The 25689-nt window shown below is 32.7% G+C and overlaps 3 protein-coding genes across 3 annotated transcripts in view; 2 read left to right on the plus strand and 1 right to left on the minus strand.

Moving 5' to 3' along the window:
* LOC111509285 (unconventional myosin-IXb) overlaps positions 1-25689 on the minus strand; it is a 263644-nt gene that overhangs the window by 60239 nt on the left and 177716 nt on the right. The window contains 5 exon segments of the mRNA XM_074179210.1: positions 15247-15874; positions 15926-16161; positions 20161-20347; positions 20543-20680; positions 20733-20860. Of these exon segments, the coding sequence (XP_074035311.1) occupies positions 15247-15874; positions 15926-16161; positions 20161-20347; positions 20543-20680; positions 20733-20860 (1317 nt within the window).
* Positions 3108-8331, plus strand: LOC141484132 (uncharacterized). The gene is made up of 4 exons (XM_074179211.1): positions 3108-3218; positions 4930-5061; positions 5149-5513; positions 5609-8331. Exons 2-4 carry the CDS (start codon positions 4932-4934, stop codon positions 7685-7687), a joined length of 2574 nt encoding a protein of 857 aa, XP_074035312.1. The 5' UTR covers positions 3108-3218; positions 4930-4931; the 3' UTR covers positions 7688-8331.
* On the plus strand, positions 8024-10842 carry LOC111506668 (uncharacterized). The gene is made up of 2 exons (XM_023161798.2): positions 8024-8243; positions 8739-10842. The coding sequence occupies exon 2, from the start codon at positions 8739-8741 to the stop codon at positions 10734-10736; it is 1998 nt and encodes a 665-aa protein (XP_023017566.2). The 5' UTR covers positions 8024-8243; the 3' UTR covers positions 10737-10842.

Consider the following 25689-nt stretch of genomic DNA (forward strand, 5'->3'; position numbering starts at 1 on the left):
GTATGACACGATCATATTGAGGTAAGTGCTATTATATTACATTTCTTCTATATATATATATATATATATATATATATATATATATATATATATATATATATATATAAAGTAATTTTGTGTAATTTAAACATGAATAATTACTATTTCATTTTCGAATGGAGATACACTTTTTTCCATTCATATATTTTTATGGTGATACACAGTTTTCCAGACAAATTCAATACACACTGTTATATTTCAAAAAGGCCGGAATATTTCGAATACTTTTAAAATAATATATATGAATAACAATTATTGGCAAATATTTTGTTGATACAAGTTTTTTGTTTAAGACTTTTCATCATGTCACGTGGATTGAAGATTCTCACAATGTTGAATTTGCAATGCCCAATCCGACCGGATGAACCACTGCATTGGATAATTCCAGTATTTCAAATACGGAAGAAATGAGAAGTTTTATTGAGAATGACAATATTGTCTTAAACGAATCCGCCATATTAAAATCAGATCTCCTTGAAGGACAGACACACATTACAAGACCAGTCCAAGAAGAGACGAAAATAGGAAAAAATATTTTGAGTGATATTTCTGCAATAATTCAGAACAATACAGCGGGTTCTGAAAATCAAGAGCTGACTCAAGATGAGATGGGGAAAAACAGCCATATCGACTACCACCCTTCAATTCAATCAGATATCAGTGAAAATGACAGTATTGAAGAGGAAATTATAGCCCATGATTCGGATGATTCCAGTCATGGGGAAGAGAGAAATCAAGAAATAGAAGAAGAATCTAGACAAAATGGTAGAAAGAAAAGAAAGCTTGGCATAGCAAGGCAGGACGTGACTTACCAAGAAAATAAGAGAAAGAGAGAATTGGGCTTGCCATATAAAGGCAAAAAAAGGTTTGATGGAAACTGGGACTATAAAATAGCAAAACAGGGAAAATTTTTGTCAAATCCATGTAACTGTAAATTATCTAAAAGTGGTAATTCGCTACAGTGCCAAAATCTAATCGAAACTAAAAGGCATGCGCTATTTGAAAATTTCTGGAAAAAATCATGGCCTGAGAAACGTGAATATGTTAAAGGTCTTGATATATTAAAAACTGTGAACAGGCGAAGAGGTACAAACGAAAATTCCCGTCGAAATTATTCTATAAATTATTATCTTGAACAAGACCTTGTGAGATTACGGGTACCTATGCAAAAGAATGTTCAATGTCACCCTCGGATTAAAGTATAATTGCGTTTTAAACTGGATAAGGCCAAGTAATATCTCTGAAGTAGATCGTGAGGATATTATGACTGGAAAACAAGGAAAAAATAATAGGAAAAAACGTGAATCTGCCATTATTTATCAAAAGCTGAAAGACTTTTTTGAATCACTTCCAAAAATAGAATCACATTATTGTCGTTCTTCTACACAAAAACATTATTTGGAATCTATTTGGCAAACTATGCAAGAACTGTATCGCTTTTATGTGAATAATTATTGCAAAGAACAGAACGTGAAGCCTTATTCCCGTACAGTTTTTAACGAAACGTTCCATGGGATGAATCTATCTTTATTCCATCCCAAAAAAAATCAATGCGATACCTGCGTTGCATACAAGACTCAAAATGTAACAGAAGAGGAATATCAGCAACATCTGATATTGAAGCAAGAGGCAAGAAATGAAAAAATGACAGACAAAACTGACTCGAATACAGAATTTGTTTTTACTATGGATTTGCAGTCTGTTTTACTAGCTCCCAAGAATAAAGTTTCGAGCATGTACTATAAAACGAAATTGGCGGTACACAACTTCACAATTTATAACTTAAAAAATCAGGAAGGGTACTGCTATCTATGGAGTGAAGTCGAAGGATCTCAGACTGCTAACGAGTTTTCGTCAATTTTAATAGAGTTTATTGAAAAACAGGTCTTACCAAAGATGAATGATAACAACAGAGCAATAATATTTTGGAGTGACGGCAAAATCGAAATGCATGTTTGGCTAATGCTCTACTAAATACATCTATGCAATATAATATAACTATATTTCAAAAATATTTGTTCAAGGGTCACACACAAATGGAAGCAGACTCCATGCACTCCACGATAGAAAAACGAATTCGAAATAAAGACATTAATGTACCAGCTGATTATGTGACATACTGTGAAAATGCTAGGCTGAAGCCATTTCCTTACAAAGTGTTTTATTTAGACCATTTTTTCTTCAGAAATTTTTCAGAAATAAAATATTATACTTCTATAAGACCCGGTCGCAAAGTAGGAGATCCTACAGTCACAGACATAAAACAATTGAAATACGAAGGAGGGGTACTAAGATATAAATTAAGGCATACTGAAAATATTTGGCAGGAATACAATCAAAGAACAGTAGGACAGAAAAAACAACACGTGAATAGTACCCTATTACCAGTTCTATATGGAGAGAGAAGAAAAATTAAAAAAGAAAAGTTCGAGCATTTACAATAACTGAAAAAGAGCTTGAAAGCAGATTATCATTACTTTTACGATAATCTTCCCCATTATTAGTTTCATTTTATATTTGTAAGCTTTTTCATGAATAAAATAGTAGCTTTTATGTACTTTTGTATTATTTTGTTTCCATATTCACTTATATAAAAATGTGTGTAAGTCCAAAAAAAAGCAGAATTGAAAATGAAATAAGTGTATCTCCAGAAAAAAAATTGCAAAAAGTTAAAATAGTAATAAATGTTTTCTAATTAGTTGGTATTAACCAATCGCATTATTGTAAACTCTAAAAAGATATTTGCGGGGCCATTTTTCAAGCATATTCAGTTTTATTGCTCTCCTGTACAATTTTGAAATTTGGAGTTACACCATTTTCTGGTTTCACCGACGATATATATATATATATATATATATATATATATATATATATATATATTTATTTATATATTTATATATATATATATATATATATATATATATATATATATATATTTATTTATTTATATATATATATATATATATATATATATATATATATATATATATATATATATATATATATATTTTATATATATATATATATATATATATATATTTCCAAGCGTCTTTGAATTTCTGAAGAAGAGGCAACACTGGATAGGAATCCAGTAGGTAGTGTCCGTCTTTTAAAAATCGCAAGTATTCGTTGACCATTAATTGTGGAGTGAAGTGGGTGTTATTTTCTTCCAATTTCCGGTAAGTTGTAAAACAAATAAGAAATTCCTATTCGTTTGTTGTATCTGTAAAGTATGGATCTCCACTGAGTTAGTACTAAGGCAAACTACGCGATTCCTAAAAACCTCACACTTTTTTTTGGAAAATAACTTTTAACAGATTTCAATTTACGCAGCAAAGTATCCACGGTTATAACAAAATCTTCCAAGTAGTTGTCGATATACATGGCGTTAAAATCGAGAAATGATAATTTCTCTCATAATTTTCAAGCCAGAGTGATGGTAGGATATCTTTATTTTAAATCATATCTGTATGGTTTCTGTAATAGAGCATTCATCAACTATACTCGATGAACCGAATGAATCAAAAATAATTGAATTCGACCTTATAATATAGGTTCGTAAACCGTTTCTTTTTCATTCCGGAAAAGGAATGTCATATACAGGGTGGCTTATCGAAAACGTATTGCAAGGCATTACAGGTTGGAAAATATTTAAAAAAAATGCTTTGGAGTACGTTTCTGATGGGTATCAGTCAATTGTATTCTAAATTCGTGACATAATTTACGAATTCAACTGAACGTCAGTTGTTCAGAAATATCGATAATTTTTTTTTCATATATGGCAACTTTTTGAAGGATGATATACCGGGTGACAACGAAATTATTGGACAAGGTGCCATTCAATTGTTTATGAAGTAAAAAAATTGAATTCCGGTATTGAAGTATAGTTCTTCGAAGCCGATATTTTCAATAATAAAACTCTTGAAAATATATACAGGGTTAACCGGAAATGAAACCAAGTCAAGAATTTTAAATAGAAACCTGTATATATTTTTTCAAGTGGTAATTTCTATTCAGAATGGCGGCGTAGGAGCCATATTCTCAAAATTTAATATGGTAGTGCTATAACGTGATCTATACAAATATTATGAAAGAACTTGATGTATAGAGAAATTAAGGACAAAGTTTTCTTAGTTTTTAAATAATACTTTTCACTAACTCATGTAATATTTATTAATTTTGTTTAATGCTATTTATCATTTACCTCGTATATCGAAAAAGGAAATTTTTTGAGCATTGACATCGAAGTTTACCTCATATAGATACTACAAAAAAATGTCAAAAATAGTAAGTTGTTCATTTTTATGTCCCAGTAAAAAAGTGAAAGTGTCAAAGCTTTTCATTGGCACTGAAAAAATAACAGAATAGTATCTTCGACAATTTTTTGTAGTGTACCAGTACACACGATTTCGTAGATTAAAAAATAGCACTTCCTATTTAGATTTTCGGCAAGAAAGATGTGAAAAATGGCATTTAAAAAAATATTGAATGAGTGAAAAATTTTAATTTTTAAATTTTGATTTGAAAACTAAGCAAACTTCGTCGTTAGTGTCGCTCTACATCCAGCTGTTTGACAATATTCCTGTATATCACGTCATAGCACTGCCATTTGAAAAGAGAATTTTATGTCTGATTAAATGAACGAAAATATATACAGGGATTCATTCAAAATTCTTGACTTGGTTTCATTTCTGGTTAACCCTATGAAAATATCGGCTTCGATGAACCATACCTTTATTATTCAGAATTTCAAATTTCTTCCTTCATAAACGAATGAATGGCGCCATTTACAATGATTTCGTTGTGATCCGGTATATTCATTTTAACACAATTTCAGTAAAAACACGACAATTTTTCAATAATGTGACAATTAAGATGGTTTTTTTTCAGATATGGACAGAAAAGCAAAAATTTTATTAAATGCTTCAAACAAAAAAGATACTGATTGCATTGATTTCCTGAACATTCCCAATTATGAAAAAAGAGGCACAAGTGAACATGAACGAGATCTATTTATTCAAAGTAAGTAGTTGAATAAGAGGTCAAAAATCACATAAACACTGTTTATCCTCATCTGTTGGATACTTTTACATACATGAAATTTTTTAGGACAAAATGAATTACTGAGTAATGAAGACTTAACGATCAATGATCATTTTCCATCTCCTGAGATAAAAGTTCAAGATCAAATATATGTTGTTTCCTCCACTACAAAAGTCTATAGGACGAGACTTCAAAATACGAGAAAAAAACTGTTTGTGGAAGAAAAGTTTATAAATGAGCAGCAGAGTCGAGAGAAGCCAAGTCTTCCTGAAGTAACATCTACCATTGTAGAGCCACATGACTTTGAAAATGTTGAAGTCTCAAGTGATGGCAGTGAATACATTCCAGAAACTGCTTCAGAACTCTCGGAGTCTGAAAACGAATCAGACGAGGTTGTTGAAGATCTTGGAACAAGTTTTAATGAAAAAATGGTGAGTTGGCGAACAGAGCATGCTGAAAAATAATATGTACTCGGAAACCCACTGCATCTTTATTTTGATAAAATATTATTTTTTTTGTTTTGTAGGTGGAATTAACTAATATTCAACCTGGAAACACAGACACTTCAACTTCAGATGCTGAGACAGTTCAAAAAGTTTCCGATGATTTTGGTATTTATAAACAAAATGGTGAAGTTCGGAAAGGAAAAAAGAAAACTGATTTCTGTTTTTATTGTGAGACTTCAGTGCTCAACTTTGCTAGACATGTAACACGCAACCATTCGTCTGAATTCGATGTTCAGAAAATTATGTCCAAACCTACTGGTAGTAAAGAGAGAAAATTACTACTAGACCTTTTAAGAAAAAGGGGAAACTTTGCAAATAACAACGTTATCTGTAAGCCAGTTCAAAGTTTGCGTTCAGCCAAAGATCTTCTGCCTTGTGACAATTGCCTTGGTTTCTTCTCAGCAAAATTATTATGGCGGCACAGAAATAAATGTAGTAATTCAAAGAATAGAAATCACCAAGGAGCTGCAGAAAATATTCTATTAGCTAACTTGAGAATAGACGCACATCTAAAAAATATTGTGTTTCCAAGAATGAGAGCTGATGAAATTTCTCTTATTGCCAAAAGAGATACACTTATTTGTGTGTATGGAGCCAGATACATCAAAGTTCACAGAGAAAAACATTTCATCAATGTAGCATCTAGAAAAATGAGAGAGATCGCACGCTTGCTCATCGAAATCAAAAAAATTGAGCCAAATATTAAATGTCTTTTCGATGCCTTGAAACCTAAATATTTTGATTCTTTAGTAAATGCCACAAAAGTAGTAGCAAAGTACAATGTAGAAAAGGACAAATTCGAGTCACCAACATATGCAATGAATATAGGCACATATTTAAAACAGTGTGCCGAAATAGCAATAGTATTTGCTTTGAAAAGAAAGCAAGTTTCCGAAACAGTTCTGTCTGCTGAAGCAGAGGCAGATTTGAAAACATTAGTCCAAGTTATTGATTCCCAATGGCAGTATGAGGTTTCCAGCCAGGCTGCCAGTGACCTCAATATGAATAAATGGAATAAAGTAACACTCGTTCCACTGGCCAGTGACTTGAAATTATTGAAAGAATTTTTAGTGTCCAAAGCTGATTCAGCGGCAACAGCTCTGAACAACAATCCCACTCTAAGTGATTACCTCCTGCTTTTGGAGACTATTTTTTGTCGTGTTATATTATTGAACCGAAGACGTCCCGGTGAGTTGCAAAGGTTAAAACTTGACACATACATAACTTTTAGCAATGACACTTCAACTTACGAAGAATTCTCAGATGTGGTGTCACCTACGGAAAAAATTCTCCTAAACAGATTTAAGAGAATTATGATAATAGGCAAGAGAGGGCGTGGTGTGCCAGTTCTTTTTAGCACAGATACTCAAGAATATATACAAATTTTATTAAATCACCGTGAAAAGTTTGTCAATGGCAAAAACGTTTACCTATTCGGAAAACCTGATCAACGATCAACTGAACCGGTGTGTGGTTATAAGGTATTGAAAAAGTATGCAACAGCATGCGGAGCCAAAAACCCAACAGCAATAACAGCCACTCGTCTAAGAAAGCACTTGGCCACACTGACACAATTATTCGATATGTCAGAAAATGACATAGAACAGTTGGCGAACTTCATGGGGCACACTATTGGAGTTCACAGAGGAAATTATCGTTTACCAGATGATGTATTCCAAACAGCCAAAATTTCGAAACTTTTGATTTTAATGGAACAAGGCGAAGCTGCTCAGTTTAAAAGAAAAGCTCTCAATGATATCGATCTCAATATGGAGGAAGATTTGATGGCATATAATGAAAAGGCTGATCGTGAGAAATCGGCATCTCCAGTCCCTGTAATTTTGGAACCTTCAACTTCTCAAATGCCAATGGAAACAAAATACCGTACTTCAAAAAATAAGAAACGAATACTTGTTAAATGGACTGATGAACAGAAAAAACTAATTATCAATTTTTTCCGGACCCATATAAAAGAAAAAAGACCACCAAAGAAACGCGAGTGTGAAGAATTGAAAAAACTCTATCCGATAGTATTCGAGAATAAAAATTGGCCAACAATTAAAGTTTTTATTCAAAATGAATATCAGAAAAAAAAATGAATGTTAATATTGAATTGTTTTAATTTCTTTTCGAAAAAAATTTTTGTTTCTTTTAATTATTTGTTTTGATGTGGAAACTGTTTTTCGTAATCACTATAGTATGTTACTAGATGCTTACCTGCTAGAATTTTGCCTGTTGTAAATGTACCTACATTTCTTATTATTCAATAAAGTGATAATACTTCCTTAAATAAGCACCAACTACACAACAAAGGATATCTTTCAATTTATCCAGGTATGTTATGTCAATTCAAAATACGTTTATTGATCTTTTTTCACGAATAATTTTAAATAATTTATGTTCCTCTACAAAATCTTTTGCAGGCGGGTTACAGTACTACATAATACTAGGGGAGACCGGGGATGGTCTGGACACGGGGATACAATGGACAGGTTCATATTTCCCGCCCTAGTAGGAATTCTGGAGCTCTAATCGATTGTGAATGTTGGCAACACTGAGTCACATCAGCCGTTAAATCAGTATATCAGTGGACAACGAAGTCTGAGTTTCATAGCATGAAGTCTGTTCTTGACGTCTTTGATCTAACTTTTTAAGGTAAGTACGTAAGGTTTTATTGTAACCTAGGATTGTATTTTGTTCTCTGTCTTTTTAATGCATGTTTTGGTGACTAGTAAGAATAAAATCTAGTGTTGACCATGTCACTACTATTTGTTGTTGTGTTCCCTAAGCCAAAAATTTATGGAGGGGGCAGTCGGGGATACAATGGACAGGTTGTCGGGGATACAATGGACAACCTGTCCATTGTATCCCCAGGTGTCCATTCTATCCCCTATATGCTTGTTGTACTGTGTAACCTGGACAATTTGGACGTAAATGGACCAAAACAAAATTCAAATTATATAATGATTTAGGAAAATGGGCTAAATCCAATAAAAAGTACACAATTCACGAAATTAGTTTAAAAACCTGAAAATCAAAATTAGGCGATCAGTTTTTTGTATTGTTTTTACCTTCTTAATAATCAAGTTGATTATTGACGTTCGAACTATCCATCTTCCTATGTATAACAAATATGTTTTCTTATTTTAGATGCCACGGACATTTAAAAAGACAACTGACAGAACCTTTCCAGAAGGTGATCTTCAGCAGGCTGTAGAAGACATTTTGAACAACCATGGCAGCTTGCGTCAGGTAGCAGCTGCTCGAAATGTAACCAAATCTCGTTTAGCCCTTTATGTAAAGAAAGCAAAAGAAAAGGGCTCAGATAACGTTTCCTTCAAACCTAACTTTCACCAGAGGAAAGTTTTTTCCGACCAAATGGAGAAAATGCTAGCCGATTACCTGCTACATTGTTCCAAAATGTTTTATGGAATGACGCCAAAAAAATGCAGACAAATAGCCTATCAGTTTGCTGAGGCTAACGATGTAAAAGTTCCAAACTCCTGGGAAGAAAATCAACAAGCTGGAGAAGATTGGTTTACTGGTTTTATGAAGAGGAACTCCACACTGTCAATTAGAAAACCTGAGGCCACTTCCCTAGCCAGAATGACTGCCTTCAACAAAACAACTGTAGGTGAATTCTTTGACAAATTACATGAGGTGATCAACAGAAATAAATATAGAACCTCGGACATCTTTAACTTGGACGAAACAGGGGTTACCACTGTCCCACCTGTGACTAAAGTGATTGCGCAAAAAGGTGAAAAACAAATTGGTCAAGTTACTTCAAGAGAAAGGGGAGAACTTGTCACCCAAGTCGGGATAATATGTGCCAACGGCAATTGTTTGCCTCCCGTTTTTATATTTCCACGAGCGCGCTTTGACAAGACGAAAATGATGGCGGGAGCAGCCCCTGGGGCTTTAGGTCTGGTTCATAAATCAGGATGGATGACGACAGACAACTTTATTTTGGTTTTGAAATTTTTTAAGGATAACGTCAGGTGTGATAAAGAGCATCCTGTCCTGCTTCTAATGGATAACCATGAATCGCATCTTAGCTTGGAGGCCATTAACTTCTGCCGGGATAACGGAATCACTATTTTGACTTTACCGCCACATACTTCAAACAGATTACAGCCCCTGGACCGAAGCGTATTTGGGCCATTCAAGAAGTACTTCAGCAATGCAGTGCACTCATGGATGTTGGATCACCCCAATCAAACTCTAACAATCTACTCACTTCCGGAGCTTTGCTCCCGAGCTTGGGATCGAGCCGCGACTCCCGAAAATGTAAAAGCTGGTTTTCAGAAATGTGGCATCTCACCATTCGATAGAAACATTTTTCAAGACCATGATTTTCTGTGCTCTGCTGTCTCAGATCGTCCATGCCCTTCTTCAGATCCTCTCATTCCAAGCAACTCCTTAAAACCTACTGAGTCAAGCACTGATTTAGCCAATGGCATAAATGCTGAAGATCCTCCTAGCACAATCATCAATTCTACCGAGGCTCATACACCAATTGCATCATGCAGTCATCATTTTAATAATAACAATTTACTCTCGGGTTCTTTTGTTTCACCAGAACAGTTAATTCCATACCCAAAAGCTAAGCCACGGAAACTGACTAAGGGTGGTCGCAAGCGTGGAAAATGTATGATTGCCACTGATACGCCGGAAAAAGAAGAAATCGAAGATAAATCAAGAAGTAGACTGGCAAAGAAATCTAAGGCTATGAAAAATGTTTTCCAAGGAGATAAGACTGATTCATCGGACGAAGATATGGATGAAGTTATTTTAAAGGATTCATCTTCCGAAATGGAATTAGACGATGAAAGCGATGAGTGCCTTAGGAGTGAAAGTGATGCCGTTGAGGGTAACTTCCTGGTTGTGAAAGTACCGTCAGAGAAAGGAAGGTTTGCTGTTAATTTTGTTGCCAAAGTAGAACAAAAATTACTAGACGGCCTTCATGTCCAGTTTTACAAGCGAACGATCCCATCAAATCGTTTTCGCTTGACAAATGAAGCGTCTTCTTTCATAACTTTTTCTCAAGTTATCACAATTTTACCAAAGCCGATAGAAGACAATCGAGCGAGATTCAAAGGCATGCTTTACTTCAATACTGATATATCAGGATTCTATCTGCAGTAACTAGTTGAATATGATTATATTTTATACTTGTCAGTTATAGGTATTGAAGATTTTTTCTCAATTGTTAATTTCATTTTTATGTAAGACTGAATTAATGGTTCCTAATAATCGTAACTTAATATAATAATCAACATATTTGTATTTTCTACATTTGTAATCTGTTAAATAAACGAATTTAAAAAAAATCGATGTTTTATTCATTTTTTGAAGTGCCCTAAATTCATGTCCATACCATCCCCGGGTAGTGTCCAATGTATCCCTGTACCCGGGGATGGTTTGGACAAATGCGCTACCTTAGATTTTTGGCAGTTTTTTCAAAACGTATTAATTTTGGATATTTTATATTTTAAATATATGGACCTAAAGAACCACTCTAAACATTAGTGCAGAAACCAAGAAGGTAACATCTTTAGAAAAAATTTCAAAAATAAAAAACGGAAAAGTGTCCAAACCATCCCCGGTCTCCCCTATATAACTGACCTTCTCACAGACCACTGTCGTCTGAATCACCATATGCAGAGACTCGGATTGTCGGAAGACATTGTGTGTCGTTTCTGTACGAAAAATGATGAAACAGCAGTGCACATACTTTGTGCCTGCCCACTGTGGAACGAATCAGGTTTTCAGAGTTTGGCAGAGTCTCACTCTTACCATCTGACTTTAAAGATTACTCACCACATAAATTAATCGGCTTTGTTCAGAACCTAGTTCTATTTGGCCGAGTTTGAATGGGCGTGGTTCACAATAAACCCTTATGGGTTGAGGTGGAGGGTCGAATAGGCCCACTCACTTTTAACGTAACCTTAGTATATAACTGTGTACTTTATAACACATGCAGTACTATAACTCGCCTGACGTAGCTATTGTATAGAAAAACACCTATAGCGGTTTTGAAAATAATTGTCTAGTGAAAATCACACAAAGTGTTTTGAAATTACGTTATGGATTTCATCAATTATGAATAAGTATATAACATACGTGTTATATTTGACATGTATCATTGAATATTTATATATGGCACAAAGCATTTCCATGTAGAAAAGTCATGCCCCGAACTATTATTGTGTATTGAACTAAATATACAATTAATTATTATTTCAATAATCCTGAAGAAGGGAGTTGAATATACAGGGTGATTTTTAAGTTGGTCTTTTCTGTTAACACTGTGAAGAATGCAAGAAAATAAGACAATTTTTCAAATAAAAATATGTCCGAAAATGCTTCGTTTCCGAGATACAGGGTGTTATGTTAAAGTTATAAAAAAAATCTTTTTCATCATAACTTTCCTACCACCAGGTATTTTCACAAAATTTGGTACACATTTTAATGTAGAAGTTTTTGAAAAATTCCTACCAGTGGTGTTCGAACAGGATTTGTATTGAAATTTTTTCAAGAAAAAAATAGTACGCCACTGCTTTTTCTTGAAATCAATATTATTTTTGAAAAACTTATTTACTTTGAAGTCGATTTGATCTTTGGATATTTTTTCGTACGACTAACGGTTTTCGTTTAAAAAAATAAAAGCCATTTTGATGCATGGCAAAATCGTTAAAATCTGATTTGGTGTTTTGTATTTGAAAAATTCGTTTTTGTCTAATCTGTATTAAAGTAAGGTCAATTGTTTACATTACTACTTTGTAATAAAAGAAGCAACATTTTCAATTAGCTTGATCTGATTTGCCTTACATACAAAGCACCATATCAGATTTTAGCGATTTTGCCATGCATCAAAATGGCTTTTATTTTTTTAAACGAAAACCGTTTGTCGTACGAAAAGATATCAAGAGGCCAAATTAACTTCAAAGTAAATGAGTTTTTCAAAAATGATATTGGTTTTAAGAAAAAGCATTGGCGTACTATTTTTTCTCGAAAAAAATTCAATACAAATCCAATCGAACGCCACTGGTAGAAATTTTTCAAAAACTTTTACAATAAAAAATAAAATTTAATGGTGAAAAGAAGTGTACCAAATTTTGTGGAAATATTTGGAGCGGTAGGAAATTTATGATAAAAAATGTATTTTTTTTCTTAAAACTTCAACACCCTGTATCTCGGACATATTTTTATTTGAAAAATTTTCTTATTAAGTTAATGTCATTACCATTCAATGAGATACTTTCAAACAAGAGTGCTTGTTATGAAAGTAGATAAATACTTTGAGGCATTGCCTAAAGAGTTGAAAGAAAAACTGCATAATGAAACCTAATGAAATATAGTAAAAAAGGTAATATATTTTTCATACATTGAATAAATAAATTCAGCATTCTGAATGATGGTGGTGAAACATTCGATTTACACTCTTCGGTCTCAATAGTCTTTGTTTGGCAGGCCAGACCCCCCCCGACAATATCATATCCATAGCCTTTATTTGGTGGATAAGTTTTGTGAATGATTTCTAAAAAAGAAAGATCCACGCTAAAAACTCGTACCACTAAATAACCAAGTATATAAATTACTGGCTGATTTCAAGGTTGTTATGCACTCGAATTTTATAGCAATGTAGGTTTTTCCGAGATTCTCTATGGTTGAAATACCCCATGTCCTACTAAAAAATTAGAAAGATGCCCCAGAACGCTGCAAGTGTGTGTATGATTTTGTATGTTCGAATTAATTAACAACATTTTCATTTCATTTTGATGTTACTGGGCCATATTCATACTTTCGGACCTTTCTAGCTGATGGTATATTGAAAATGATGATTATATTTTTAGATTGCATTGATTTTGGTGGTCTTCAGTCACCTATTGGGTATATTTTGGTATGTGAAAGTCAACCCTCGACTAGCATCCGTAAGTTACTCAATGTCGTTATGTTTTAATCTGGCATCATCGCCGGACGCTCACAAATCATAAAGCGGACGCCAGGTTGCGGAAATTCTTGAATATATTGGACGCTCAGAGGAGGGTCCATGAAGGGACGCTAAGGAATGGACAAGAAAAAAATTTGAATTATTTGTCGTTGAAAAACGACATGTAGTGTATGAATCTTGAAAATATTCATCTGTTTAGCTACAGGTTTCTTGAGAATTACATGACGGACGCTCAGAGACGGAGCGGTGAAAAGACGCCATGAAGATAGCTGGATGTATATATTTCAGATTTCATATATATATATATATATATATATATATATATATATATATATATATATATATATAACTGATAGACCGGTTTTGGGGTGATTGCCCCATCATCAGTACCGGGCATGGTCTCTTCAGAACGGTGTGAACCGTCTGAGTATCACGACCAAATGAAAATAATTCCAGCTAGTCATAAAATCTCTCTGCAGTTGATTCAGTGGGATGTCCACTGCGCCACCTGCAGACAGAGTCAGGAAACAATTCCACAAGTATACTCCGGGGTCGGAATAATAATTAATATTCCGGAGAGGTGCATTGTGACATGCTCCGGGTTGGCCCTTTCCTCTCATACAGATCTACGACTTTGTAGGTACGTGTGGCAGATACCCAACGGAAAAACAACTCTCCGGAATATTAATTATTATTCCGAATCCGACCCCGGAGTATACTTGTGGAATTGTTTCCTGACTCTGTCTGCAGGTGGCGCAGTGGACATCCCACTGAATCAACTTAAATAGTTTACTACAATGTAATATAACAAAAACCTTAGCCACAGCAATGCGTTGCCGGGTCTGCTAGTATACACACACACACACACACACACATATATATATATATATATATATATATATATATATATATATATATATATATATACATGGCCTGTTGAAATAATATTTTTATTCTTCAGATTTACCTGACTAGTCGATTAGGCAACATTGTGAAATCAATTTTACGCAGGTATCTAGCAGAGGTATCTATGGTATAAATAAGAACATGGTATGTAGATTTGTTTAATCTTCCTCTTGAAGATGATCACTTGGTTATTGGAACACGTGTAGAGGTGTTAAAAATAACATTTTGGTGTTGGGATAGAACTGCAGTAATATTCATTACTGCACCAAAAGTTCCAAACAGTGCATCACAAGTTAAAAAATGTAATCAATTAAAATCAACAGTAGGATATAAGGGCAGCAAATAATTGTTTCTGTCATCTTGATTTTCTTTCACAGACTTTTAAATTCAGTATAACCAAAACAACAAAGATATAATTTTTGCAAAGAATATAAACTTTCATGACCGGAGGTAACTGTGTCAAAGTTATTTTCCAGGTTCATTGGCCGTGGTTTGTAGGTTTTTGTGTTAAACCATTTCGTCTACAACTGCAATAGACATCAGAAGTGATGAGGTAACAGACACATTCTCTTTACAGAAATTTTTCAGATTATTCAAGTTTCCCAGGTAGATATTAACACAAGCTTTGTCAATACAGTTTACTCTCTGACAATAAAGCTTATTTATTATTATGGAATAAGATCGTAAACCTAAACCATGTATGGGATAGTTGTTATTGATTTTCAGAAAAAATGTATTATTGTACAAGTGAATCTCTACAGAAAATATTCATTGAATAAAATCTGGTACACTTACCTTATTTTGTATGCATTTGGTATGAAACTGCTTTTTACAATTTGTGCATTTATATCCTGGCGAATAAAATGCATCCAATAAGGTGTTACAAAATAAGCACAAATCGTCCTTGGTTATCCTAGGGATTTTTTTGAAGGAATGTCCAGCTATAGTAAGAACATTTACGTCATATTTGTAATCATTCATTTTAATTGCCGGACTTGAATCTAATACACTTGGGTGATCAGGAAGAATCGCTTTGGTGGCAGGATCGCTGTTTCGCCTTCTCAAATCCAACTGTGATAAATTTTGTCTTTGTCTCTTGGGTGTCAAACTTTGTTTCGTGTCAACTTCCATTGGAATGCTTGTATCAAATTCCGGGTGAACTTTTGATTCATCAATTGTACCAAGAAATACATTTTTATCCAGACTTACACTATCGGTGACTTCTTCACCCAAGCTTTTAACATGTCCCCTTTTCGACTTTCTAGTATTCCTCATAGGGGCCTCAGGACGGCCTAGAATTTGCTCAAGTTTGTTAGGAGTTTGATCATAAGGATAAACATCGGGTCGATCATCCAAGGGAAATTTCTCACGGTTAGGTCGACGAACTGGTTGGTAGCTTCGAAGATTCTTGACCTCACCATACCTGAACATTATTCGAAAATAAAAGTGATATTATCATTTGAAAAATATATACCTGGAATCCCTTCGCACTGGAGGAGGAACCCAACTGTTGATTGCTTCACTTCTAGACAATGGTTGTTTGGTGTGATATTCTCGAGGAATTGGTTCGTGATCCCATACTAATTTATTATTAACAACAGAAGAAGCAGACTTAGTAGCTCCACTTTCAGGGAGAAAATCCCTAGTTGTACTTGTTGATGGCCACTGTTTGTCCGACATTAACGTTTCTTGCTTCAGTAATTCTCGAACCTTGAAAAAATTATCTTCAACAATTGAAAACATATTATGCTAAAATTCAAATTATGTATATTTAATGGAAGTACTAAAATGAAAAAATAAAAATGGGTGCATACCAATACTGAATTCAGCGATTAAAAAATCTACATTCACAGAAAAATAAAAGAAATACATAATTATTTAATTTTAAAACGTTTATATAAAAACTAATCATGATATAGCATAAAACGAAAATAGTATTATGAATATGAAACTCGACTAAAAGTAAATCATAATGACTTGGACTTAGGAAAGAAAAATGTAAATTAAACAACCCAAATTAAATTCAATATGAAAATGTCTTCATTTATTTTATATAAATGGCTGACTCCACTGAAGAAAGGACAACAAAATATACCTACAACGATTGGTATAAACTACATAACATTTGTGAATAAAATACATGGCAGGTTAAGAGCCTAATACAGTGTAGAATGACATAAAATGAGAACATTTAAAGACCACAGTAATTTTAAGATCTGTTCTACTGTTAAAGATTTGTTATCGCCAATGCTTCTGAATGAATAACAGTTATTGCAGAACAGTATTTTGTTTTAAATTGAAAGGGTTAAAGTTTTTGGATTGATTTTTGGGAAAGAAAGGTTTTGTCTTTCTACTTCTACATCTTTATGGAATACAAACTGAATAAAAAAAAAGTGTTTTTTGTATAATTCAGTGTTTATATATAAGTATATGTTTCGAAGGTATTTTTCTTTCATGTAATTCAGTGTTCATATGAAAGAAGCTGTTTCGAGGGGGCTTTTCTTCTTGATTGTGTCCTAAAGTTACTTTTTAGCATGATTCATACATCTTTGTCTAGAGTTAACTTCTTGAAATTGATTGCTTCCTTCCTTTCTTTGGGAGTTTCCCACATTTTTTATAAAAATGATGAATTAGGAAGCCAAAACCTTTCTTTCCCATAATTTATATGTTTTTTTCACTTTCAAATTACGATTTCTATTTTTGTATTTATTACAAATATTTCATTTTTGTGAAGTATATGAAGTATATATATGAATAAGGTATTGAGAAAGATTTTATTTGAAAAATAAATGTTTCCATACTTTTTCAAATTTTCATTTATGAATCTTATGCTTAAAATGACTTCGTTAAAATCATGATTTGAAACAAATACAGCAAGCGCCAAACGTGATGGCGAGCCCGCTCCCATGTGCACAATACAGAGGGGTATCATACCTTGTCCTCCAATGCTGTTGGCGTTCGGCATTGTTTGAACAAGTGTTGTTTCTAAAAAAATGTCATCGCCTAACAAAAAACCAGTCATCAAGAGACAGACACGTGAAATAATTTTTGAAGTGTTCAATTATTTTCAAAGTGTTAAATTCAAATACATTATCAAATGTGAAAAATAAAACATATCTCGCTACAAACATTAAATAAACTTAAAAAATAACTATTTCAACATAAATTATAAATTTTTATTTTGTATAAGGTATTTCAATAAGAATCATTTAAAGAGTTAAAAAAAAGTTTAAAAAATGTTTTTCCGTTAATCAGCTATCGCCCCCATACGAACGACAACTCTCAGAAGTTGAGAAACTTGTGCGAGCTGAGGACTAATGAGATCTTACCTTTCAATGTGTGATTCCTAACACGGAGTGGTTGAAGAAAGGGGGCAATTAATTTCTGCAAATAACGGATAAGTGAAATATTCCACCCCAAGAAAGAAACGGCCTAGAAGAGCACCATTAACTGATATTCCCGAGTATGAGTCAACATTAGACGGATTATTTACGACTTTCAAAAGACGGAAGTGTGTCGTATTACGGTAAAAAAGGTTCTAACACAAAATGAATGACGTTTTGGGATCTGTGGCTTCTGAAACATCTCTTCGTAAAATTTTAAAGAAAATATGTTTCAAATGGAAGACTGAAAATAATAGAAAAATTTTAATAGAGAAAATGGACATTTGGAGCATTGAGGAGATAAAGTATTTACAAAAAATCAATTGTTTTCGTAGCCAACAGCGAGTATTGGTGTTTTTTGATGAAACATACCTTCATAGTGGACATACATCTTCCAAGAACTGGACGGATGAATCAACCAAAGGGTTATTTAAAAATATTGTGAAGGGACCAAGACTCATTAGTGTCTATGCAGGTGACATGGGCTTTATACCTAATTGTCTGCTTATATTTAAATCAGGCACAACATCAGGGTATTATCATTCAGAAATGAATTCTGAAAATTATTGTAAATGTTTATAAGGTTAATCCCAAATTTTCCTGTGAATTTGGTAGTCGGGGAGTGTGGTAGTGGTAACATACCATAATATTCAAATTAATCCAGCCCCCAACTCTAGGAAGGCTGACGTGGTGAAGTGGCTGCACAAAAAAGGCATTATGTTCACCCCTAACATGCTCAAACCCGAATTATACGAGTTGATCAAAGTAAATGAAAAGGATCATATTAGATACAGATTTGATGATATTTTGCTTGAACACGGACATAACGTTTTGCGACTTCTACCCTACCATCCGGATTTGAATTTCATTGAACTCATTTGGGCTACTGTCAAAAACAATGTGTCCCTAAAAGAATGTAACTTTCAAGTTGGAAAATGTGAGGAAACTGGCGGACACGAATTTGATCAAATCATTTCCAAGGAATGGTAAAAGCATTGCGGACCTGTAATAGATATAGAGCGGAAATATTGGGAAAATGAAACATTCACACACGTTCAAACAGAGGTAATAAATTATAAATTTAAATGACGATAGCAGCACAAGCAGCAGTGAAGATGAAGAAAATTTTTATTCAGATAGTGACTGATTAAAGTTCATTTTTAGATAAGTGTATCATTATATAACATTTTAATGAACTGTACTACTACCTATAATACTAAATAAAATATGAAAAGAAATAAGAAAGAAGTCATGTCCCATTTGCTACCCTAATTAAAACTAATTATAGGTACAACCTGGCCGGAAAAGGGCTTATCGTAATCCAATAGTAATTTAGTTGGGAGAGTCTATACCTGCGCGATCGTTACAAAAAATTTATAGGACATTCTTCGAGAATGTCTATTCTCAAAAAAAACTGATGGATAAATGACTAGAATCAATGAAGAACCATTATTATAAATAATTTTTAATATATTGTTATTATAAAAATATTAAGCAGAATAATTTTTTCGTTACTGACATTTTTAAGAATGAAGCATATTTAGTTTGAAAAATATATATAACGTTCTTTTTGATTATTTAAGGTTACTTCTGGAAATATCACATCCCAAGTATTCCAGAAATATGCATTAATATCACTTATAAAATAATTTAAAAAAAATAATTGCTTGTTCAATTATTACCATAATTCGAGATACCTTAATCTCCTTATCGTCACTAAATGCATTTATATCATGAAAATCAAATGAAAGAGTACTTATTTAGTAATCAACTCTGACAATATAAATTGACACAATAAATATCAAAGTAGATGTTAACCATCAGATTGGATTATAGTAAAGTTGGCCTTTGGTCTACTTTAGATAAATGCTTGACCAACATTGGTGGAAAACATTTTAATCCTTAACCAAGGGATTCAACATATTTATTAGGTGACCAGATATTGTGAAACCGGCCCTAATTGAACTCTACGTTGGTTTATATTGCACAATAACTTTTTGAGGTAAACTTTTCTTTTAAGCCTTTATTACGCTTCAGCTTTGTTTATTATTCAGATGTGAACATCCAGTAGCAAACATGAGACATTCCATCAAGGAAACGTTTCTAACCAAGTGGTCTAGATAATAACAAAGGGATAAATGCACATTGGATGTATGTCCTACAATATTTGAAAAATATTGTAATTTAGGTATATAAATAAATTGTATCATTATGAACAGGAAACTCAGTAACCAATAGTTATCATTAGGAACAACAGCTTGTATAAAATATGTTTTTTCTGAAATTTATAATTTCATGAAGTTCAGAAGTATTTTTTATTACTTACAGTAACACTTGAGTGAGAGTCAGAACTTTGTTGAGACCCAAAACTTCGTTGAGAATCCAGGGAATCCCCACTACCTTTACGTAGTGGTGTGTATTCTAAATCAGAGTAGTCAAAGGTTTGGTGTGACTTTGGCAACTTTTTTCTGATAACATCATGTGGGAATTTTTCTTGCTTCATTTCATCCAACCTGTCAAATGGAGTCAAAAATAAAGAAATTACTTCATTTTCAAAAATAAATAATAAATTACTGAAAATAAAATAAATAGAAAACGATTACTATTGAAGACTTAACTTCCCAATATCGACTCTATGATGAAAATAAGAGAAATGAAGTTTCAGAGACTTAAACGGGGAAATGACCCTTCATTAAAAATTTACTTACCTATTGTTACTGGTGTTTCTCAGAAACTGGTAATAATTTGGTTGATGAGAAGAAGAGACGCTAGGCAGCGAGACCGTCGACCTCAAACTGAGTTTATGATAAGATGTATCAATATCATCTTCTAATATGCCACTGCTCCTGAAATGAAAAAAGGTAAAAACTGATATACAATTCTATGAATAATAAGTACTCGTCAGAATCCAACGTTCGTCTATCAAATGGTTCGGCAGGCATTTCCTCCATGCTGGAATCTTTGCTGATGAATGCCTCATCTGAGCTTCCATGTTTTACTTGGAGGTGGGCTGGAAGGGCGCTAATCTGGAAAATGAATTATACTAATGACAGTAAGATGAAAATTCAGATTTGGTGAGTAGCCGAAAATTTTATATTTCATTTATTACTATTTTGTTAAGACAAATGTGTTTGCTGCTTCGTTTAATGAAATAGTAATCGACGAGAAGACTTCACCTCGTTTCTTACCAAATGGCGTTTCAAACAATAGAAAAAGTTATTCAAGAAACTGCACATCACCACACTACGAATAGATCTTCTTGTTCTAGACCAGAGCTAGTCAAACTGATAGCTTTTTAAGCAACTAGCCCAACTCACCCATGTACATGCAGCTCTTTATTTAAAAAAATAAAATAAAATTAGGAATTGAAAAAAATCAGTAAGGATAGGAGTTGGTCAGTCTATTAATACCCTGGGTGGGCTTGCTTGCTGTAACGAATTGAGTTGATATTTGAAACCATTTTGGTGACACAATTGTATTTCATTTTTATGGATATTAGATATGTGAAATGGTGATGAGTAAGAGCGGAAGTTACAAGAAAATCTACCCCTTTGTGTGCGAGTTCAGGAATATCAAGGGAATATTTGTGAAGTCAGCTAATAGAAGAGTTTGGTCTGCGTACATTTCTAGCAATGAATACTGCTCTTCATGGATCAAACTTGCATTTATGTTGTAAGCATCTTTTAAGTTCGTCTGAAAGATTTGTGAAATGCTCAATTATTTCCGTTATTGTTATTATATTGTTTCCCTTATTTAGACATCCACTGATGAAACATTCATCGATGTATTATTTCAAACAAGTTTTACAGAACTCAATTTTATAATGAGAGCTTTTATCTTGTCATACACAGTTAATACACAATAATTCGAACCTTGTAAAAAATCATTCGCTTCATTTAGAACCGCGGAAATGTCGGCTGAATAGGTGTGACTTTTTTAGACCAAGTTTAATCTTCAAATCTGCACTTGAGGTTGAAGTCACTATCATGCAGAAATAAATAAATTTCATGACGAAGAACCGAGTTATTATCTTACTTTTTCATAGCCAGCTTACTTCACAGTGCAACAATAATGCTTCGGGCTAACTACCTATGTCTAGACATAATAATGAAAAAATGTCATGAATTGTGAACGTGACTTTATATAATTTGTCAATTCTACAACATCTGAAAGAGCTATTATTAAATTCTTTGGTTTCTCTGTGCAAAGTACAAATATGCTCTTAGCCACTGGTGTCACATTTTCAAACCTTAAAATGAATCCACATATTCTTTCTATTATAGCTTTGGCACCGTCTGTCGATATTCCGACACTTTTCATACAATATAGGTATGCTGAGTTCTTCAAAAAACATTAATGATGTTAAACTAATCTTCTCCTTCTTTGGAGTAGGCTCCCAAAGTCTTACATAGCAGAAGTTCTTCTTCAGTTACATATTTATATATGTATATAATAAAAATGATAGTTATATCGCTGTACGAGTTGATTTTTAACGTAGGGTTCCATATCATGAATGCGCCGTGCAAACTGTACCATTCGAAAAATGTATTTTATCCAGTAATTCGAAATGTTTTTCCCCAATAATCTTTTGCAGCTGGTAACAAAAATTCACCAGCAATATCATATGACTTCCCAGTCGTTACCATTTTATATGATACAAGGAGAGATGCACGTAAATAGGCGCAGAGTTTGTAGAGCTACTAACGAGAACTACCGAACATATCACACAGTGCGGCTTCGGATATTGACATTCCTTTTTATACGTACATCTAATTTTCAAATAATTTTCGTCATGAACGTTTTTTTTTGCCGATTTGATATGTTCTTCACAGGATTCTGCAGCTGTGTTCGAAGCTAAAATTATTTCAGAAGAACTCGCACTTTCCATTTTTTGAAAACTGGATGAGGTTTATGAGAAGTCATAAAATTATTTGAGCACTATTATTACAAATAGCGCGCAAGCCGCATGCAATAAAATAATGTAACCATTAAAAAGTATAGATAGAAAAAATTCAAATGAACAAATCGGAACATAAAATATTTGGCGGAAAAAATAGTTATGGATCGACCGTTGGCGCTAGTGCTGCATTTGTTTTTGTTCTGTAGAATGAGGTGTTCTTATTAGTATTCTTATCATTTTAAAATACGAGTGTCTTCTGTGCTTCTCATGTTCATACAGAAAACTTTTTGGAGATTTATCTGAAAATGTTTACTTTTTCTGAAATTATTGTTTTGAATAGAGTCCTAATTCTGGCTGATTACAATTACTTGTTCACAGAAAAATATAAATTTATATATAATTAATAACTTTCTTTGAATTCATCAATTATTTATCTTTGTGAACTGTAGAGTTAAAATGCATTTTTCAAAATTAGCCACTTTTTTTATGTGGCTGGCTCCATCTCGTGGCAAAAAACAATCTCAGCGCCAAAAATTGATCACAGAACTATTTATTTACAGCGTTGTAAAATATTTTCTATCTGCACTTTTAGACCAGGGTCGATAATTTTTGGAACAAAAAAAAAATAACAGTAGGATGAAACCCATTAGAAAAGGAGGGGAATATGATGAAAATGAAAGAAAAAATAAATTACGGGCGATCTGAGTTCGACAAGTGACAGGGGGTGAGTTTTTAAGTCCTATGAAAAAATAAATTAATGGAAAAGTTGAAGACAATAAAAAGATTACAACTTTTGTATATACAATTTTTTCACATAACCTCAGAATTTATGTGAAAAATTCAAATAACCAAGTTTTTGATTTTTTATTTTTATATAAAAAAAATCTACGAAATTTGGTGAAAACTTATCTTTTTATGTCCCAAATACAATGTAATTTATTTGATTTAAAATATTTATTTTTTTCACCTTATTTTGACCTAATATCAAAAAAGCACCCTAAATTTTTATCAAAAATTCTCGCGTCAAAGTATCAGCTTTTTTTTTAAAAAAGTGTGCTTTTTGTTCAATGAAATCTTTCTGATGGTGTAAAAATATACATAGTAAATGTTCTCAGAAAATCGAAAAAAACTCGAATTCGAAATTTTTTTAATCATTATGTACAATTTCATCAAACATTGTGATTGCTGCAATTTTATTCAGTTGAAAAGTTTAGTTATTAAATTCTAATTACATTCATGTCATAGAAAATCTCATGAAATATAAAAATACATGTAAATCGTACTACTGAATTATTTATAAATACCTCAGCTTGAATTTTAATAACTTATCCATTAGCTTTTGTCTCTTTGATAGCATTTCTTAATCGATAGATTCGACAAACTTTTCCAATTCTAGTTGATCTTCAAAATCTTCCAAGACCATCCCCTTCTTCGTCTCCAAGATTATTTCCAATCTGCATTCGTTCTTCATCCACAATTTCATCTGAATCATTAACTTCCACGTAGGTTTTTTCTTCCATATTGGAGCAATTTTCAGAAAATTGATAATTTGAGCATAAATTTGTGCATTTTAAACTGTTACAGTGCAGTCATCACCCGAAGACGATTGTAGATACTAACAATCGAAAAATCGTTTTTTAGTTGTTTCAGGGATTTCAAATCATTTTATATATTAGACATTGGAAGTCCGAACTAGTGAAATTCATCATGAAACATTGTAAATCACCTCCAAACAAACTGTTACATCCAGTTTCACAGCTGCAGCAAATAGTTTTAAACAAATTCTTCCGGAATCGATTCCTTTTCTGTAAATTTGGGCATAATGTCATGTTGATGTTGCTTCTAGCCCAATCTGTTGCTATCAGTTTGTTACCTAACCAAGTTTGGAGCTGATAATATGCCCTGTAATAATGTTGTTCTGCTGCTCCTTCTGTGGGTGGGAGGTTTGCCAAAATGAAAGATGATTTAATTTTTGTCAATTGATATTTTTGAAATATTAATTGATTCAGTGTTATTTTTTCATTTTTACATTTATAAATACATTTGATTAATTGTAATCCATTTTTTTATATTTTCTTTACTTGCATCTTGCTTATAAAAAACATTGACCAAATTTGACAAATTTTTAAAGTCTAATAATGATTTTACGATTCCTTTCTTTCCTTTTCCAGCAAATCCAGATGTATCACAACCGAAAAAACAATGCAGAAATGCAACAATATTTTTGAAGGATTCATGTTCGAAACTATTAGACGTGAAAAATAAATTCTTTACATTTCTAGAACCTGGTTTGAGAAAATAAATGTCATGATTATTTGAATTTATTTATTTAAAAGGACCAAAAGTTCGATATCTTGACCCACAACAATGAAAGTTTTATTAGTATTTCTGGCAATTTCTCTCGAGGTCTTAATTATCTTCTTCTACTTGTTTAAAGGAAAACCCTTGTGACTGTAATCTTTTCATTAGTCTTTATTATTTTGCAAAAATGGTATTTTTGGTATTTAAAACAGCAATAAATAGGCATCTACAAATATTATTTAAAGATTCTACAACCTTCCCAATTATTTAAATATTAACTTTGTTCGGGTAATTAAAGTGTAAATTTTAATAAATAGCTTAAAATTACACATAATGATTCAAAAAAATTTTCGGATTCGAGTTTTTTCGATTTTTGCATTTTCTGAGAACATTTATTATAGTAATGTATATTTTTTCACACCGTCAGAAAGTAGAATTTTCAACGAACAAAAATTACACCGACTTTTTGAAAAAATCTGATATTTTGATGCGCGAATTTTCGATTGAAAATTAGAGTGCTTTTTTGATATTAAGGTCAAAATAAGATGAAAAGATTAATATTTTGAATCAAATGAATTATAGTGTATTTGGGACATAAAAAAGCTAAGTTTTCACCAAATTTCGTAGAATTTTTTTAAAGATAGAAATGAAAAA

The sequence above is a fragment of the Leptinotarsa decemlineata genome, unplaced genomic scaffold, assembly GCF_025532065.1.
Source record: "Leptinotarsa decemlineata unplaced genomic scaffold, Ldec_3_MD MMD2_tig00004677_RagTag_RagTag, whole genome shotgun sequence".
Taxonomy (NCBI): domain Eukaryota; kingdom Metazoa; phylum Arthropoda; class Insecta; order Coleoptera; family Chrysomelidae; genus Leptinotarsa; species Leptinotarsa decemlineata.

Bases quoted from the DNA above. Each gene is read 5' to 3' on its own strand.
- LOC141484132 (XM_074179211.1), top strand. From the start codon at position 4,932: ATGGACAGAAAAGCAAAAATTTTATTAAATGCTTCAAACAAAAAAGAT. The intron at 5,062-5,148 runs GTAAGTAGTTGA...GAAATTTTTTAG, and splicing joins ACGAGATCTATTTATTCAAA to GACAAAATGAATTACTGAGT. The intron at 5,514-5,608 runs GTGAGTTGGCGA...TTTGTTTTGTAG, and splicing joins CAAGTTTTAATGAAAAAATG to GTGGAATTAACTAATATTCA.
- LOC111506668 (XM_023161798.2), top strand. From the start codon at position 8,739: ATGCCACGGACATTTAAAAAGACAACTGACAGAACCTTTCCAGAAGGT.